This window comes from Vidua chalybeata, chromosome 4 (genome assembly GCF_026979565.1).
Source record: "Vidua chalybeata isolate OUT-0048 chromosome 4, bVidCha1 merged haplotype, whole genome shotgun sequence".
Classification (NCBI taxonomy): Eukaryota; Metazoa; Chordata; class Aves; order Passeriformes; family Viduidae; genus Vidua; species Vidua chalybeata.
In genome coordinates this window covers 6529580-6545238 of record NC_071533.1, presented here as the reverse complement: position 1 = coordinate 6545238, position 15659 = coordinate 6529580, and the positions used below count along the sequence as shown (strand labels likewise).

General features: G+C 40.7%; 1 protein-coding gene across 1 annotated transcript in view; it reads left to right on the top strand.

Moving 5' to 3' along the window:
• The window catches only part of ZNF827 (zinc finger protein 827), a 100621-nt gene that overhangs the window by 45174 nt on the left and 39788 nt on the right, over positions 1 to 15659 (top strand). Inside the window, exon 5 of the mRNA XM_053941210.1 lies at positions 6153 to 6386. Within this exon, the coding sequence (XP_053797185.1) occupies positions 6153 to 6386 (234 nt within the window). The remainder of the gene's footprint in view (positions 1 to 6152; positions 6387 to 15659) is intronic.

Sequence of the window (15659 nt, the reverse complement as noted above, 5' to 3'; positions counted from 1 at the left end):
ATATTTCTCTCCCCTGTTTTTGCTCCTTTGTAGAGAGAAGACATTCCAATATTGCAAGTAATTCTTTCTTATCAGCAATAAATTCCTTCTTGCTCCTTTCACTGCTCCCTCTCTTTTCTCCAGTGTCCTCACAATCTTACCTATTCTGCTGCTGTTTTGGTTTTTGCCTGGAAAGGAGGAAATGGTCTTAGCAGATACTACAGCCTTGTTTAGCCTGTGGGACTCTTGTCTGCGTAGCCGACATCTTGGGGTGTTGGGAGGGATGTGTGATTCTGCACCTGCCTTAGCAATTTGCCTGATTCCTTCACTCCACTTGGACTAGAACATGGGGAGATTTGAGGGCACAGTAGCAGGACTGGTCATTCTCCTTTGCTATGTCTCATTGTGCTTGACTCCAGCTTTCTAAACACAGAGCAGCTCTAAAGAAGATCACTTTACTTATCTGGCCTTTCTTAACTTCTGCTTGCAGTTTTTAATGTACTTAAGCAATGTGGTTTGGAAGACCTCATATTTTTAGTGATCTCCTGAAGCCCAGGGGTGTCAAGTCATGGTATCATTGTATTTGTGATTGTCTATTCTGCCATTGCACTGCTTTGATAAAAAGAAATGTTGTAATGCTGAGCACCCTTGAGTCACGAGCAGCTTTTTCATTGGTAATGCCCATTCTGTCCCTTATAGCCCTATAGATTAGTTAGGGCAGAGTAGAGAGCTTTAAAATTCAGGTGTAATTGACTGAGAATTCCTAGAAGGGTTAGGAAGCATGAAGTGCTCTGGGACTTATTAATACTCCAGGGCAAAAGGCACTAAAAGGAAATGATAGACCAGCTAGAATGTCCTGTCAGAAGAACAGTATTTCTCCTTTTGGGCTACTTACAGTGTATGCAGCCTCTGTGTTTAATAAGATGAACATAATTTATCAGCCCAATTGGATTTTAGTCTGGAGGTTCTCCAACAGGTTCCAATACCATAGATTTTTCTCACAAAGGAATTAGCTGACTGGGGGCTGCTTCTGCAGCGTTTGTGCCACTTTCCCAGTTCTTGAATGTCACAAAATGTAAGCCATGGTCTCCATGCAGAATGCCAATTCCTACCTGGACATTTCAACTGCTAGAGAATAAAACAGTAGGTGACCCAAGTCACAACCTTTATTGACCACAGCTGCCTTCAGGGTGATGTGATACCCACGGCTGTGGGACTGTGTCCTTCAAATATGGCAGAACTGATCTGTCAAAGGCCCTTGGTTCATTTTAACCTCTGCAGCTCAGAGCTTCCCGTCTGGAATGGAAGTTTCGTCATGGTTCCTTTCAACCCAGACTCTATGGATGCTGTTTCTCATGGCCTTTTTTGTGGCAGAATTTTTGTTGTGGATTCTGTTTTTTTTTCTTCATGTTTTTCTCTCAGACAGATGGAGCAGTGACCAGCTTCTTGCCAATTGTGACTTGTAACATTGAGGTTGGCTTGGAAGTAATCAGCCCATTTTCCCTCTTTCAGTTATAAACATTTTGAGCATTTAGAAATCCTCTTAAGTGGACCGATGGAGTTAGCAGCTTCTTCCAGAGTGTTTCAGATTAGTGGCAGATGCCCAAAGCTTTTCTTGTGGCATTTGGCAGTTTCAGGAAAGTGTTATAACTTTCATCATCTACTTTTGCCAAATGGCTCAAATGGTTCCAGTTGCCAGGAAGATAAAAATCAGCAGTCTGGAAGATTCTTTGATCTGTGTTTTTTCTGGATATGGAATGGAACAAATGGAGCATTATCCACTGTGCTTGAGAGATTCCTGCCTGTTGGTTTCATTTGCCATGTGGGTTTGTTTTGTTTCCTCGCTGTGTATTTCAAAATTAAATTGCTGGGTTTTTTTATTCAGCCTACAGACAACACATCCTTCATTCTGTTCTCACTGCTGTTCAGAATGAATGTAAATTAAATACAAATTAGGATATGTGTGTGTATCTATTTTTGTATGTAGACAGAAGATACTTTTCCTTCTGGGGAGTATTAATTTTGTCATTCAAATATACTATAATAATATTCAACATATTTTTGTCTAGTTCTGATTTTTTTAAGGATTCCTCAATCATGGAATTCTTAAAAACTGGTCATAGTAAACTTTTATTTCCCTTATTTGCAATGGTTTTTTCTTACATCTGTTTATTTTTTTCCCTAAAATGACTAGTGGATGCATCACACTTGCTATTCCCCATGTGTTAGCAATTTTGTCCATAGTTGTGGATCCAAGATGGGACAGAGACAAGAGTGGTGGGGGACTTCTGTTGTTTTGGGGTCTTTTTTGTATTGTGGGTTTTTTGCCCCTCTGGGTTTAATGTACGGATCTGATAAATGAGACAACCTGCCCTTTTTTATTTGCCCTTGTGTTTTAGGCTTAATTTACATTAGAATCTGCTTTTGTGTATTTCAAGAAAGAGTAAAAACCCTATTAATAGTAGAAATTGGCTTGAAACTGACCCAGTAGTTGTCTGGTTTTGTTTTTATTTTCTGGGGGAAGAAAAATGAGAGAAATAACTCTTCTATTTTTGTGACTAATCTACAGTTTAAATGTTTGGTTTTTAGAAAACATAATCAGTTCAAGGAATGTGCTGCCAGTTAATTAAAGAAATAAGACTTTATTTCTTTCCTAATTTATTCATTCCCTCTTCTGTCCAAAACAAAGCGGGTAGAGGCAGAATCAGTTCTTACAGGGTAAGAACAACAGTCTGGGATTCTTTTCCTTCACGTAATACTGCCAAAGGCACACCTTCAGGGCTTCCTCTAGGTTGGGGCACCCCTGACTATGTTTTATTTTTCTCATTGGTGAAGTATTATAAACACACAGAGGACACATATCTCATGAAGAGCTCATTTAGATTATGTCTGATGCTGTGCTAGTAGATTTGTTATCAACGTGGTTTTGTTTATCATTGTTACCCTGGATGATGGCTCAGAAGTGTGAGGAGGCAGTGGCTCCTAGCAGCACATGCTGTCACTGCAGGAGGGATCACGTGTGGGGTAGGGACAGAAAGGAAAAGGTGTACAGAGGAAAAGAGGGAAACTTGATTCATTCTGGATCTGTCACTTCATGGGATCGATCAGGTTGGAAAAGACCTCTGAGATCACTGAGTCCAATCCATGACCAAACACCCCCTTGTCAACCAAGCCACAGCACTGAGTGCCACATCCAGTCTTTCCTTAAACACCTCCAGGGACAGTGACTCTGCCACCTCCCTGGGCAGCCCATTCCAATATCTGATCACTCTTTCTGGAAGAAATTCTTCCTGACGTCCAACTTAAACTTCCCTTGGTGCATCTTGGGACTATTTCCTCTTATCCTGTTGCTGGCTGTCTGGGACAAGAGTCTGACCTCCACATGGCTTCAGCCTCCTTTCAGGGAATTGTGGAGTGATAGTGACCCCCGAGCCTCCTTTTCTCCAGGCTAAACACCCCCAGTTTCCTCAGCCACTTCTCATAAAATTTGTGTTCCAGACCCTTCACCAGCTCTGTTGCCCTTCACTAGACTCACTCCAGCACCTCAGTGTTCTTCCTGAATTGAATGGCCAAGAACTGGACTATCACTAAACTCTTTAAACTCTGACGTGATCTACCTCAAATTTTTTGGTCCTCTGAGCTATTAGAACTTGTCTTCATCGTAGTAGGGTTTGAGAATACCCTGGGATGAAGAACACAGAGGCTACACCTGCCTTTGGACTGGGTCAGATTGGCTGCTGACTTTTGCCTTGGTGATAAGAGGGTTTTAAAAAATGCTAATTTCTTCCAAAAGCATTCCTTTTGATCCTTTTTCTTGTGGTAAGATAATGCAATAAGCGTCTGCCACTGCATACTATTGCACCTAACTCTTGTAATCAGTACCTTGCTTAAGTCTGTGATATTCTATGAATTCTGTTCCATTCTGTTTGTTTATGGAAGTTTTTGCCATGGCATATGGTTGCAAACTTAAACTGATCTATGAAAGTTTAATATCACCTCTGTTTTAAATGGTGGAAGAGTGTAGGCTCACCCAGCCTGTAGTGCTTGCTCTACCTGGCTCATTTTCTGCCCTGGTTCATGGCAGAGACGAGGCTAGGTCCACAGGTTAATGGTTGTTCTCAGTGGGTCGTCTTTACCTCTTCACTCAGACTCATGCTTCCTTTATTTTCTGGGACAAATTTGAATTAATACCTTTTTGAAATGAATAAATTCAAAAGACCTTTTCTTTCCCCAGTGTTCTCTGAAAGTTCATGCAGACTGCTCTCTCTCAGTTGCAGTCAGATCCTGGTGGAGGTATTTTTCATACCAGCATAGCAGCTGGAGTGGCATGTTTTAAAAGCAAAGGACAGCAGAAGCTAATTCAGCAGAGAAAGTTTGGGTCTCTTTGTTTTTGTGAACATTCATCACCCCAGGTCAAACCCCAGAATAGACTGAGGCCAGGATAAAGAAGATAGATGGAATTTTTTTGTTAGTATCTTAGTAATGTTAAGAGTGGCTTGAGAGGTCTAACTTGTATTTTTATGGTTTAAAGCATGTTTTAATGTTTTGTATTTCTGCTTTTGCTCTTTTTAAAAAAATCAAAAATGCAAAAGCAATTCCTAGTGCTGGTAAATGTGCATATAGGTCATGTCAGAAATTCCAGATATAAGGTAATGTAATTTCTGAAGTGACTAGAACTAATATGTATGTGCACATTGCTTTGGCAATGGCTTGCCAAGCAACAAGGAGGAAAATCAAGCAACTCTGAAATACAGATTGAAAAGATGTATTGTGTTATCAGGTAATGCAGTAGCTTTAAAAATCATTAGCACGCCCCCAAAGACAAACACAAAAAATTTGACCTGTGTGGAAATGAACAAAGGCTCCAAGTAGCAAATGTAAGTGTCTGATTCTGATAAAGATGGCAATTGTACCTCATATTTTAGAGTTCAGGTCTCTGGGAGATGGTGAGCACTTCATGATAGGATGCAGGAATTCAAGTTCTTTAGGAGTTTTGGGAGAGTTGCTGAGAAGGAGAGTGTTGGAGGTAGTAAGCCAAAAAAGTGAGGAGACTGAGAGTAAGTAAGAAGCTGAATTGGAGGAGAGAGTAGACCAAGGGTTTAAGCAGGTAATTGTTGCCAGATTTTGTCAGGCACAGTGCTCTGTCTTTTGTGTTTGTGGAGACAGAAGTGTAGAGATGTGGGAAAAATGTAAACTTGCCAAAGTTAAAGGCACTCAACAAGTCATCTGCTGTCTGTTACTGGGAACTTAAAGTGATATTTTGGCCAAGAAAAGGTCATGAAGAGACAGGGAAAGAAGTATCTCTTCATGGTTAAATAAAAAAAATTATTAGAAGATTTACTTGAAAAATAGTGCAACTTCTTTAGCTTTCTGCTTGTCATGCCTCTGCCCATGAATTTATGTTGGCTGGGCTTGGAAGTATTGTTTAGGAGCTGTTCTGGTGTTGTCCTTTTAACCAAACACCGTGCAGAGGTTCTGCCGCTGTCAAGGGATATCAGAAAGACCCTTCAAGAACAGCATTGCTCAGTGTGTAGATCTTAAGCTGCTCCCCAAAGTCTCCTTACCCTTCTCTGAGGCTGTACAGCTCTTTAGGAGGAGTATTTGAAAGGAATATTTTAAATTAACTCTTTCTTTTTACGTATATAAAACTTGGAAGAGTGCAGAGCTGTCTTCCAATAATCCCTTAGCTCTCTTCTTAATACAGCAACTTTTAGGACTGAAGAATTTGCTGTCTTTTCCCTTTTACTCCCCTCTTAGGTTTTCTTTCTTCCTGCTCTTCATATCTTGACTCTCTTCTATTAATTAAAACCTTAGTATGTCATACCCATGGGCTTTGCCAAATTTGCCTTTATGTGAAATGATGTTTTAAACTTCCACCAAGCCTGTAGAAAACCTACAAACCAATGGCCAGGGAAGAGCTTTTAGGAAGAGTAGGGGGAAACAAGTGAGAGAATGTTCTTCTGAGCTTTGGTACGTGCAGTTGTTGTGTTTCAAAACTGTTCCTTTGTAGAAAAGGTGCAGAAGTTTGTCCCTTGAAGCCTGTTTGAGCACAGTTTGATGTGTCTGCTGCCTGTACCTGCTCTAGCATTTCTCAGGTTATGGTTTCTTCCTGTTACTAGCTGTTCAAGGATTACATATTACACTAAGTCTCACTTCTTTCCTTCTCTTAACAGCTGCAAATCAAAAAGAGCCCTTGACTCCTAATTTTAAAGTGAAAGAGGAGCCTAAGGATGAAGAAGCTGGAAGTTCAGCCGTGTCTCAGCCCAGCTATGTGTTCAGCCAAGAGTCTGAAGCCTCAGCTCCAAATGTCCCTGAAGAGAAACTCAAGCTGCAAGAAACACAGGCAAATGTGATGAGGCAGGACATGTCAGTCAAGGCAGCATCTGAGCTCCTCATGAAACTCTCAGGTAGATATTTAATTTAATAATATTGAAATTTTTTTTTTTTTTTGGTAGGGTTAACCCTGGCAGGGTTACCTTGCAAGAAGAAAGGTTCAGCTTTAGTAGCAAGCCAAGGAACAATTGAAAAGACCTGTCTATGAAGTGTCATGTACATGAAACATCTGTTTGGTCTGTAGCCACACTATCTAATTATCACTACTCTGATTTTCAAATTAATGACTATGGAATAAGTCAAAAGAAATGATGCCTTAAAGCTTTTAGGTGCTATAATTTTTAAAATGTACAAAACCATGTTAATACCAATTTATTCACAGGAGTCTCTTCATTAACATCGTAAGAACATTTCTATACTTTACTGTACCTGACATAGCTTTATAAAATAGGACTTTTAAAGCTTTTATTTTTTTTCTGACAATACATTGTACTCAAAATTACAAGATACACTGTTAAAAAAATTGCATTTAGCAAGACCACTTGAACTTGCTTACATTGCCTCAGTGATAGATTTTTCTGCCAAACAAGTAGACAGTGTACACACATAGGCGATGTTAAAGCTGGAGGGAGTCAAATAAAATGTATGTTCTGCTGATTATGATTTGTCTACTTTTCAGAATCAAGGTTTAAGAGAAAGTAAAAGGGCTGAATTCTTCCCACTGGGATCAGGTTAAGCGAATGATGAAAAGGCTTTGAACTTCTAACAGACCAATTTTTAGGACCAGGACATGAAAGTTGCTCTGGCAGGCTGGGTTTTGTGCATCTGCACCTGAACTGGAGCTGATTGATTTTATGTCTTCTCCAAAACTGGACAACACTTATTTTTTTAATTGTGCCAAAGTCATTCAACAAGTGCTGGTGGGAATGCTTACAGGTTTAGTAACTTCTGAGATCCCTGTCAAACCTACCTGAAACTGTAGGACACTGTCAGCTGTGAATTTGAGCTCAAACTTGTATCTGAAAGACTTGAGCTGACTAGGATCTCCCCCATAAAACATGTAATTAATTCACTCCTGTTCATGCCTCCACATTTTAATTTGCAGAAGAATTTGAATAAAGCCTTCCATGTTAATGGTGCAAAAAGTGTTTCCCAAGTACAAAGGCCGACCAGAGCACCAGTTTCCAGATTTTTTCTCAGACTCCTAAATATGAAACACTTGGTTATTGGTGTAATTCACAGTTGCTGCTGGTAACTGGTTTGAATGAGGTGTTTTGGTAACAAAACTTTCCAGCCTAATGAATGCTAAGCTGTGACTATTTTTCTTGGTGCATATAAATTTATGTAACTATTTTTATAAACAAAGAGCTCTGTAATTTAATGTTTTGTGAAGTACTTCAGAGACACGAGGGTTCTGGATTGTCAGTCTGGAGTTCAGCACTGGCAGGCTGTGTTTAAATAGTTCTATTGCTGCTAAATAGTATATTGCTAGAATATTTGTGTCTTAAATACCTGTTTATATTAAATCTTGGTCAAGTCTTCAGCTTGTGTTGGGATCTCCCAGGCTTTAAAGGCTGTAGTACAAAATACACCGGTGTAACATTTCTCTTACAAGCTCTTAGGGACTGAGCAGTTTTTGCTGACAGTGGTCTTTTTGGCTAATCCATAGATTAGGATGTGAAGAGTGACTTGGATTCATGGAGTTGCTGCCATTGGTATTCCCACATCAGCCAGGTGATGGGGTTACACCCAGTTTGTCACAGACAGTTTTCAACTTGCACTCCCCTGAATTACCATCTAAGGCAGAAACTAGAGAGGAAAACACTGAGATACAGTTTAATGTAGGACAACTACAAGAGGAAAATCTTAAAATTATTAGCCTCTTTTAGTGGTTTATTTGGTTTTTTTTTTTTAATCTTTACCTTATCTGGTAGAATACTCCCATATCACTGTTGACTTCACAGCCTGCTGTAAGCAATTTTGCAGCCTGGTTTTGGTGACTTAAAACTTACTCAAATCACTTCACAGAGTCATAGAAGGTGATGCCTTAAGTTTTAGCTTTCATATTATCCAGATTCTGTACTGCATTAGTGTATAACTCAGAACTTCATATAAGATGTTATCAAGTTCTCCTCACAGTTTAGTCAGACAAAACAGTCCTTTTCCAGCCCGAGAACCAAGGACACCATTGCAGCTTCAGGCCCAAAACGTGTAAACAACAGCGAATTGAGGAGAGCAATCTGGGAGGATGGGACTTCATAACCTGAAGCTGTAATTGGACATTTAACCCCAATATGTAAATATAAACTTAGAAAAGTGTGAAAACTCGTGGCCCATCATCCATGTTGGGTATAGCCTCATCCAGGCTCTTGTACTGTCCACGGAGTATCCTTTGAAGGCCTTTTTAACAAATACCTACTTTATTCCTTTAACACTGTAGCCTCTGCTCTAGGTAGCCTCTCAAGGCATCAGGGGACCTTAAAGATGACAGAATCATTTAGGCTGGAAAAGACCACCAAGGCCATTCACTCCAACCATTGACTGATCACCACCTTGCCCTGGGCCACAGCACTGAGTGCCACATCCAGTCTTTTCTTGAACACCTCCAGGGATGGTGGCTTCACCACCTCCCTGAGCAGCCTGTTCCAATGCATGGCAAACTTCTCTGTGAAACAATTCCTGATATCCAGCCTGAACCTCCCCTGGTGCAACTTAAGGCCATTTCCTCTTGTCCTGTTGCTGGTTGCTTGGGAGAAGAGACTTCCCCAGCTACAACCTCCTTCCAGGGAGCTGTAGAGAACAATCATCTGGTTCCAACCCCCCTGCCATGGGCAGGAACATCTTCCACTAGAAGATATTGCTCAGAGCCTCATCCAGTGTGGCCTTGAACACTTCTAGGGATGAGGCATCCACATTTCTTCCTGAGCCACCTCTTGAAATTAAAAGGAAAACTAGAATAAGCTTCCTCCTTTTTCATGGTACTGGAAAGAAAAAAAAAAAAATGGAACAAGTCTGTCTTGATGTTTTATTCTCTGTGGGAATTCCTCAATCAAGTGCCCTTGTTAGATTTGATATATTTCATAATTGGGTTTAAGTCAAGTCTTTACAGATTCTCTGTATGCTAGGTAAGGACTGAATGGATTGTGTTCTTGCTTTGTTCTTTTCACTTTCTTCTGCATTATACTAATCACCAAAACCTGCATCACATACAAATTCAGGAAGGAATTTCCAACATAACAGTGTTGTTCTTCCTGCATTCCTGACATATGCTGCTGTTATCCTCTACGCGAGGATACTGCTGATAGTTGCAGCCTCATGGGTGGGAGCCACTCGGGATTTTGGCATAGACCTTGCTATTTCCTTCCATGTGAAGGATAAACTGGTTTATATTTTTCACTGGGAAATCTCTTTTCCCAAACAGAGGTGCTGTGTTGTCAGCTCTTAGCTGTACAGGGTAGTGGAAGGCACTTCCACATCTGGAGCCTGATTTGGTCTGGTGCATACTGTAAGGTAGGTTTACTCCAAATGCCAGCCCTTTGTCAGCCTCCATTTGTCAGCACCTCAGAAATTACTGTAGACCTAAGAAAAGTTAGAAGAATAAACGTATTTTTCTGTAGTAGAACATTAACAGAACATTTGTTAGCTGCCATTGTAGAAGCAGGTGGAAAGAAACAAAAGAAAATCACACACAGCTGTTTTAGTTCTACAAGACAAGACTCTCTCCTTCAAGCTGAAGGGCTCTGTGGACACTTGCTTCTAGCAACATGACCAGAGTTTAGGATCAAGCCCTTGCCTCACGCATTCCTTTGGTGGAATTTGACCTTTTACACCAGTTCTTTCTCTCCCATGTTCTCTGGGATTCAGGTCTCCTATCCCACAGTTCCTAGACTTGATACCTACTCAAACCTCTTCCAAAGGATTATCCAGGCTCAGAGGACTCATGTCTCTTGGGCATGTCTAGGCAGAACCCACTTCACCCAAACAGCCAGGACAAAACTTCCTAACAATCAAGCTGCTATTTCAGAATAAATCAAACGCCCATTTGAAAGAAACGGTGTTTAGGAGTTAACAGGCAAAGTTGGAGCAGATTTTCAACCTCCATTCTACAGAAGAAAATAAAATTACCACTGTGGTATGTATGAGTGTAGACAGGTGAGCTGGGAATTCTGTCCATTGCTGAGTCTTGACTGAGACTAGGTCCAGTGGTAAGCAAATAGATTTGAGGAGATAGTGGAGTGGGGCAAATTGCTCTCATCTCTGTGTGGAAGGGTACCATCCCTGCAAGATTTTAAATTCCCATAAAATATTGTACAAAATCAGTTATAAGAAATGGGAGTAATGTGTTTCAAATAGACCTGTTTTTTACATTTTTACCAGTTCTCTTTCATGGAAAAGCTAATTTATTGCTCAAAATGTTTAATTAAGTGGTGCCCTCAATGATTCCTGGTCAGTTTTATACACTCAGTCTTGTAAATTGAAAGGTACGTTTCAGAGGAGACTGAAATTAAAAATAAATATTTGCATTTACATGCTAATGTTAGAGCTGCAAAACTCATTTTTCTGCTAGAATTGTCATGCTGCTGATATGTTTGGGGCATATATTAGCTTTTAGAAACATACAATGTTTTGTCTTCTTGACCAAAAATGAGTGTATAGGTGGAAGAGTATAAAATCTATCGCAGGTACTAGCACTTTTTAAGTAATGTTTTACCCAAGGACATTAGTATGTCCTTGCCTTCCCTAGAAATGTTGGCTGAGTCACATTTACCTTTATTTCAGATGTATCTTATTTTTGAAATGTGTTCATTTTGCATGTAACTCAGGTTGTTTTCCTCCTTTCTTTTTTCCAGTATCAGTGGGTCAGTTCCCCATGTATTGTACATCTCCTTGTCAGCCCAAGCAAGTGCATGACATTTGTACTCTTTGGTTCCTTTGGATTTTTTGTTCGTCAATCCTTAGGTCACACATTCTTTTCTTGTAATACACCAGTACCAAGAAAGTGTGTTAATTTTGGGTTATCAATACATGCAATTAGTGCAGACTTACTTCATGACCTCAGCACACAAAGTGAGGTGCTGCCTACAACTGAGTCCAAAAGCATTCCTGATAAACTCCATTTATTAGCAGCTAATTATATGATAGTTCCTCTTTTGGAACAACTGATTATTACAGGGGAGGAGTGTGATGGGATTTTTGGTATTTTTTTGATTAAGCCTTTATCCACTTAAAAATGTTTATGGCAATTTTGTATTTCATGCTTTGTTGTTAATTTTTTTGACACTGTATCATACATTAAATTGAAATCACGTGGATTAGAACAACTATTTAAAAAGAGTGAAATAAGGAGAAAAGAATGATAGGACAATTCTACCATAAGGTAAAGGTCAGAACTAATCTTGCTGCATATTTCTTTTCCACAACATTGTGGACTGCTCTGGGAAGTGCCCGTGTGAAGTTAGGCTGCTGTCTCTGGAGATCCCTGTTGCTGGTGCCACATGAGAGTCCCTGCACCTGGATTGATTGCAGGAGAGCTGTCAAGGCTTTCATCCCTGCTTAGAAAGCCTCGATAATGGGCAGAGAAGGGAAAATACAGGGAAGTCTTTTGTTCCATGGGGCTTCTGTAGGAGCCCAGAACGTAAGTGGGGAAGTGTATGATCCAAAATAAGACTTTTTCTTCATGAGAAGTAGAGAAATGGCAAACCATGGCAAGTCACGTTCCCAGATTAAACCCTGCTACTAGCCAAGTGGGGTTTTTGTGGGGGGCTTTTTCTGGTTTTGTTTTTTTATTTAACCAGTTCTTCAAGTAGGGTCTTGCAGGTAACCACCATGATCCTACGATTTAAATGGAAGGGGCAGCAGATGTCTATCACAACTCTAATTAGTCTATGGCTTTAATTTGTTCCATTTTTTCCCCTTGGATCACATTTCTGTGAAGCAGCTTGTAGTTGCAAAACTCTGTAACATGGGAGTTCAGAGGTTCCACTTTAATAAATATGAGCCACTTCATGATTTTTTTTTTTTTTAATGCAGGATCCTGTTACATTGATTCATTGACATAGTCTTATATAAAACAGCAGTTGGAAAAAAATACTAGCAAAATAAAGCATCAAGCACAGCGCCCTAGGGAACGTCAGATGTTCCTTGTTGTGTCTCTGTAGCAGAACCTTCAGGGCTTGCCAACTGTTCCCTACCTCTGAGGTTTTATTTAAGCTGTTTTAGGGCATGTTTATTTCTAGCAAATCAGAACAATTAGCATAACAAAATGCCTGATTCTCCGTGCTGAAAGCTTTTGAAGTTGGTACAAGTTGACCCACTATTTACCCCTGTCTGCTTCATTGTGGAGACTGGTACATGAGTCCAATTTATGAGACATATGGGAAAGGCTTTCTTCTCTAAGTTGATTCATAAAGTTGATTTGTAAAGCTGATGGGCATTTCTGCAAATATGAGCAACTTCAAATTTTAGTCACAGGGTGAAGTTTTAAGTAAAATGGTGGGAAGAAACAGGAATGATTTAACAAGAATTCATTTGATTTTGGCAATGCAAGGTTATTGGACAGCTGTTGTATCAGCCAAAGCAATATTTACTGCATGACTTGTGTTTTTTATGAAATCTATCCCTTTTCTTGACTTCTATCTCAAATAATGGGAAAAGCAGTGTGCTGCATTAGGAAGGGTACGTTCAGTGTCCCCTCCAGAGCATGTGAGTGCTGCATGGAATCACAGAATGGTCTGGGATGGAAGGGACCTTTAAAGGTCATCCAGTCCAACCCCTCAGCAACGAGCAGGGACATCTTCATCAAGATCAGGTTGCTGAGAGCCCTGTCCTACCTGACCTTGAATGTTTCCAGGGATGGACCATTTACCACCTCTCTGGGCGACTTGTTCCTGTGTTTCAACACTCATATTGTAAAAAATTCTTCCCTTATATATAGTCTGAATCTACCTTCTTTTGGGTTAAAACCACTGTCTCTTATCATATCACAACAGGCTAAACAGTCTGCCCTCACCTCTCTCACAAGACTGCTGTAAGGTCTCCCTGGCTTCCCTTCTCCAGGCTGAACAACCCCAGCTCTCTCAGCCTGTCTCCACAGGGAAGGTGTTCCAACATTCTGATCAGTTCCATCAGATCATGGTTTCCCTGTGCTGCAAGGCACTGGGGGAGCTGAGTCTGTTCAGCCTGGCACAGGGGAACTAAAGGCCAATCTAACTGCAGCCTGCACCTACTTGAAGGAAACTTGGAAAAGCAGTGGAGTTAAACTATTCTCCCTCCTGGCAGATGGTAAAAGAAGGGGTAACAGCTGCCAGCTGCAGTTTGGGAAGTTCAGAGTGGACATTAAGAAAATATTCTAGTGCTGCATTATAACAAGTCTTATCTTCCTTTTGAAAGTTCTGCAAGATGAACCTGCAGCTGGCCTAGTGCTGAAGGTTTATGAAATAATTTTGTTTGGAGGGGACCTCCAGGGTCATCTGTTCCAGACCTTTGCTCAGAGCAGGTCAAGCCAGGCAGCTGCTGAGGGTCTTACCAAGTTTAGAATGTGTTCAGAGATGGAGAACCCAACCTCTCTCAGCAATGTGTGTCAGCATTTCCCCATCCTGATGGGAATTCTTTTTCCTGTATATATAAACAAGAATTCCCCATGTTCCATCCTGTCTGTTGACACTGTGCATTTATGAGAGAAATCTGACTTGAGCTTCTCTGCACCTTCCCTTTATTCCTTAGAGAGCTGTTGACAGCAATAAAGTGTCCCCTTAGTGTTGTTTTCTTGAGGCTGAACAAACCCAGTTCTCACAGCTGATCTCTTCTGTCTTGCAGCAGCCCTCTGACAACCTTGGTTGCCTTCCACTGAACATGCTCTGGGGATGTCAGTGTCTGTCCTGTACTGGGGGATCCCCAGATAGGGCACAATACCCTAAATGCAGCCTCATAAGTGCAGAACAGAGGGTAAGAATCCCCCTCCTCTGCCTGATGGCTGCAGATCTGATAATGGGGCCTGAAATAGGGATGGCCTTGGGTGTCACAAGGGCACTTTGCTGACTTGTGCTCAATTGGAGCTGGATTGTGATAGTCCCAACTTTCAGAGAGATTGAATAAGGAGTTTCTAGAACTTGCTAGCCTCTGTTCTAGGCTGTGGAATGGTGTTGTCTGAGACTCAATTCCAGAAGTGCTCTTGTTGCTGCACCTTATAGAGGTGACACTGTCAGGCCTTCAGGGATAAATGTTGTACCCTGAGCTTGTAAGGCTTTTGGGATTTACTCAGCACAAGTATTGTTCTACATTTCTGCTGTTCTAGGTTTGGAGGGGTTTTTTAGCAAGTATCACTACTTTGTAATTCCTTGCATCTGGAATGCCAGAGAACCTGAAAACTGTGGAAGAAATTGCTTCCTCTTGGAATGAGCCTGACCAGCACTCTATTTTTCATATCTGATGTGGAAAATTGTCTTGCTCAATGTGAATAGGATGGCATTCATTAAGGCTTTTGGAGATAAGATGATTAAAAGTTACCCTGCTCTGATGGCTTTCTTTACAGCCATCTCTGTGGCTTGATGAAATACACCCATGTATAAAATAGTTTCCTCTTATTTTGTTAAGGTGTTTCTGTATCACAAAGTTAATAGCAGAAAAAGCCATTTGGGTGATTTAGTTCATCTTTTACCCTATGAATTGTCTCAGCACTGCTGTGCTGTTATTCTGAGCCTCACCCAGGTTAGTTTTGAATGAATAGCAGACTGTGTTTTGGCAATCATGGTCTGGATACTTGTGAGCTAGTTGAGTCTGTTTAGCCCATAGATTTTGCTGTACTATTATAGAAATCTGACCTGAAGAAAAAAACCTGACTCTCCTATACTAAGTTCATATTTGATAAATTGCAGATTATTTAACCAGCTCACCCACTAGGTCTCCTATAAAAGTCAAAGATAAAATGATTCAGTTATTTAAAGCAGGAGACCTTTTTGTGTACCTGTACTTGACTTGAAAAGCTTTAGCTGTGCTATAACCATGTGAGATACCTATGTAAAGAAATAAGGGCTATCACCTTGCTCCACAATGAACAGCACAGAAGGGAAAATAATCCTCAAGAAGCTGGAGTTTGACTGCCTATATGGTGAGACAGGTATGGGCATAACCTTAATTACAGTATTTTGCCAGCACAAGATCTAGCACAGCAGGGTTTTTTGCCTATGATTGCTGCTTGTGGGACAGACTGACTGTGTTTCCCTTTCATTAGCTCTTGTAAAATTATCAGAAACCCTCCTTCAGTCTTCTCTTTGTGTGTTTGCTTTGGGGAGTTAGAGTACGACAGAATTCACATTTGGCAGGGACATTGTCAGATCAAAAGGGTGCAG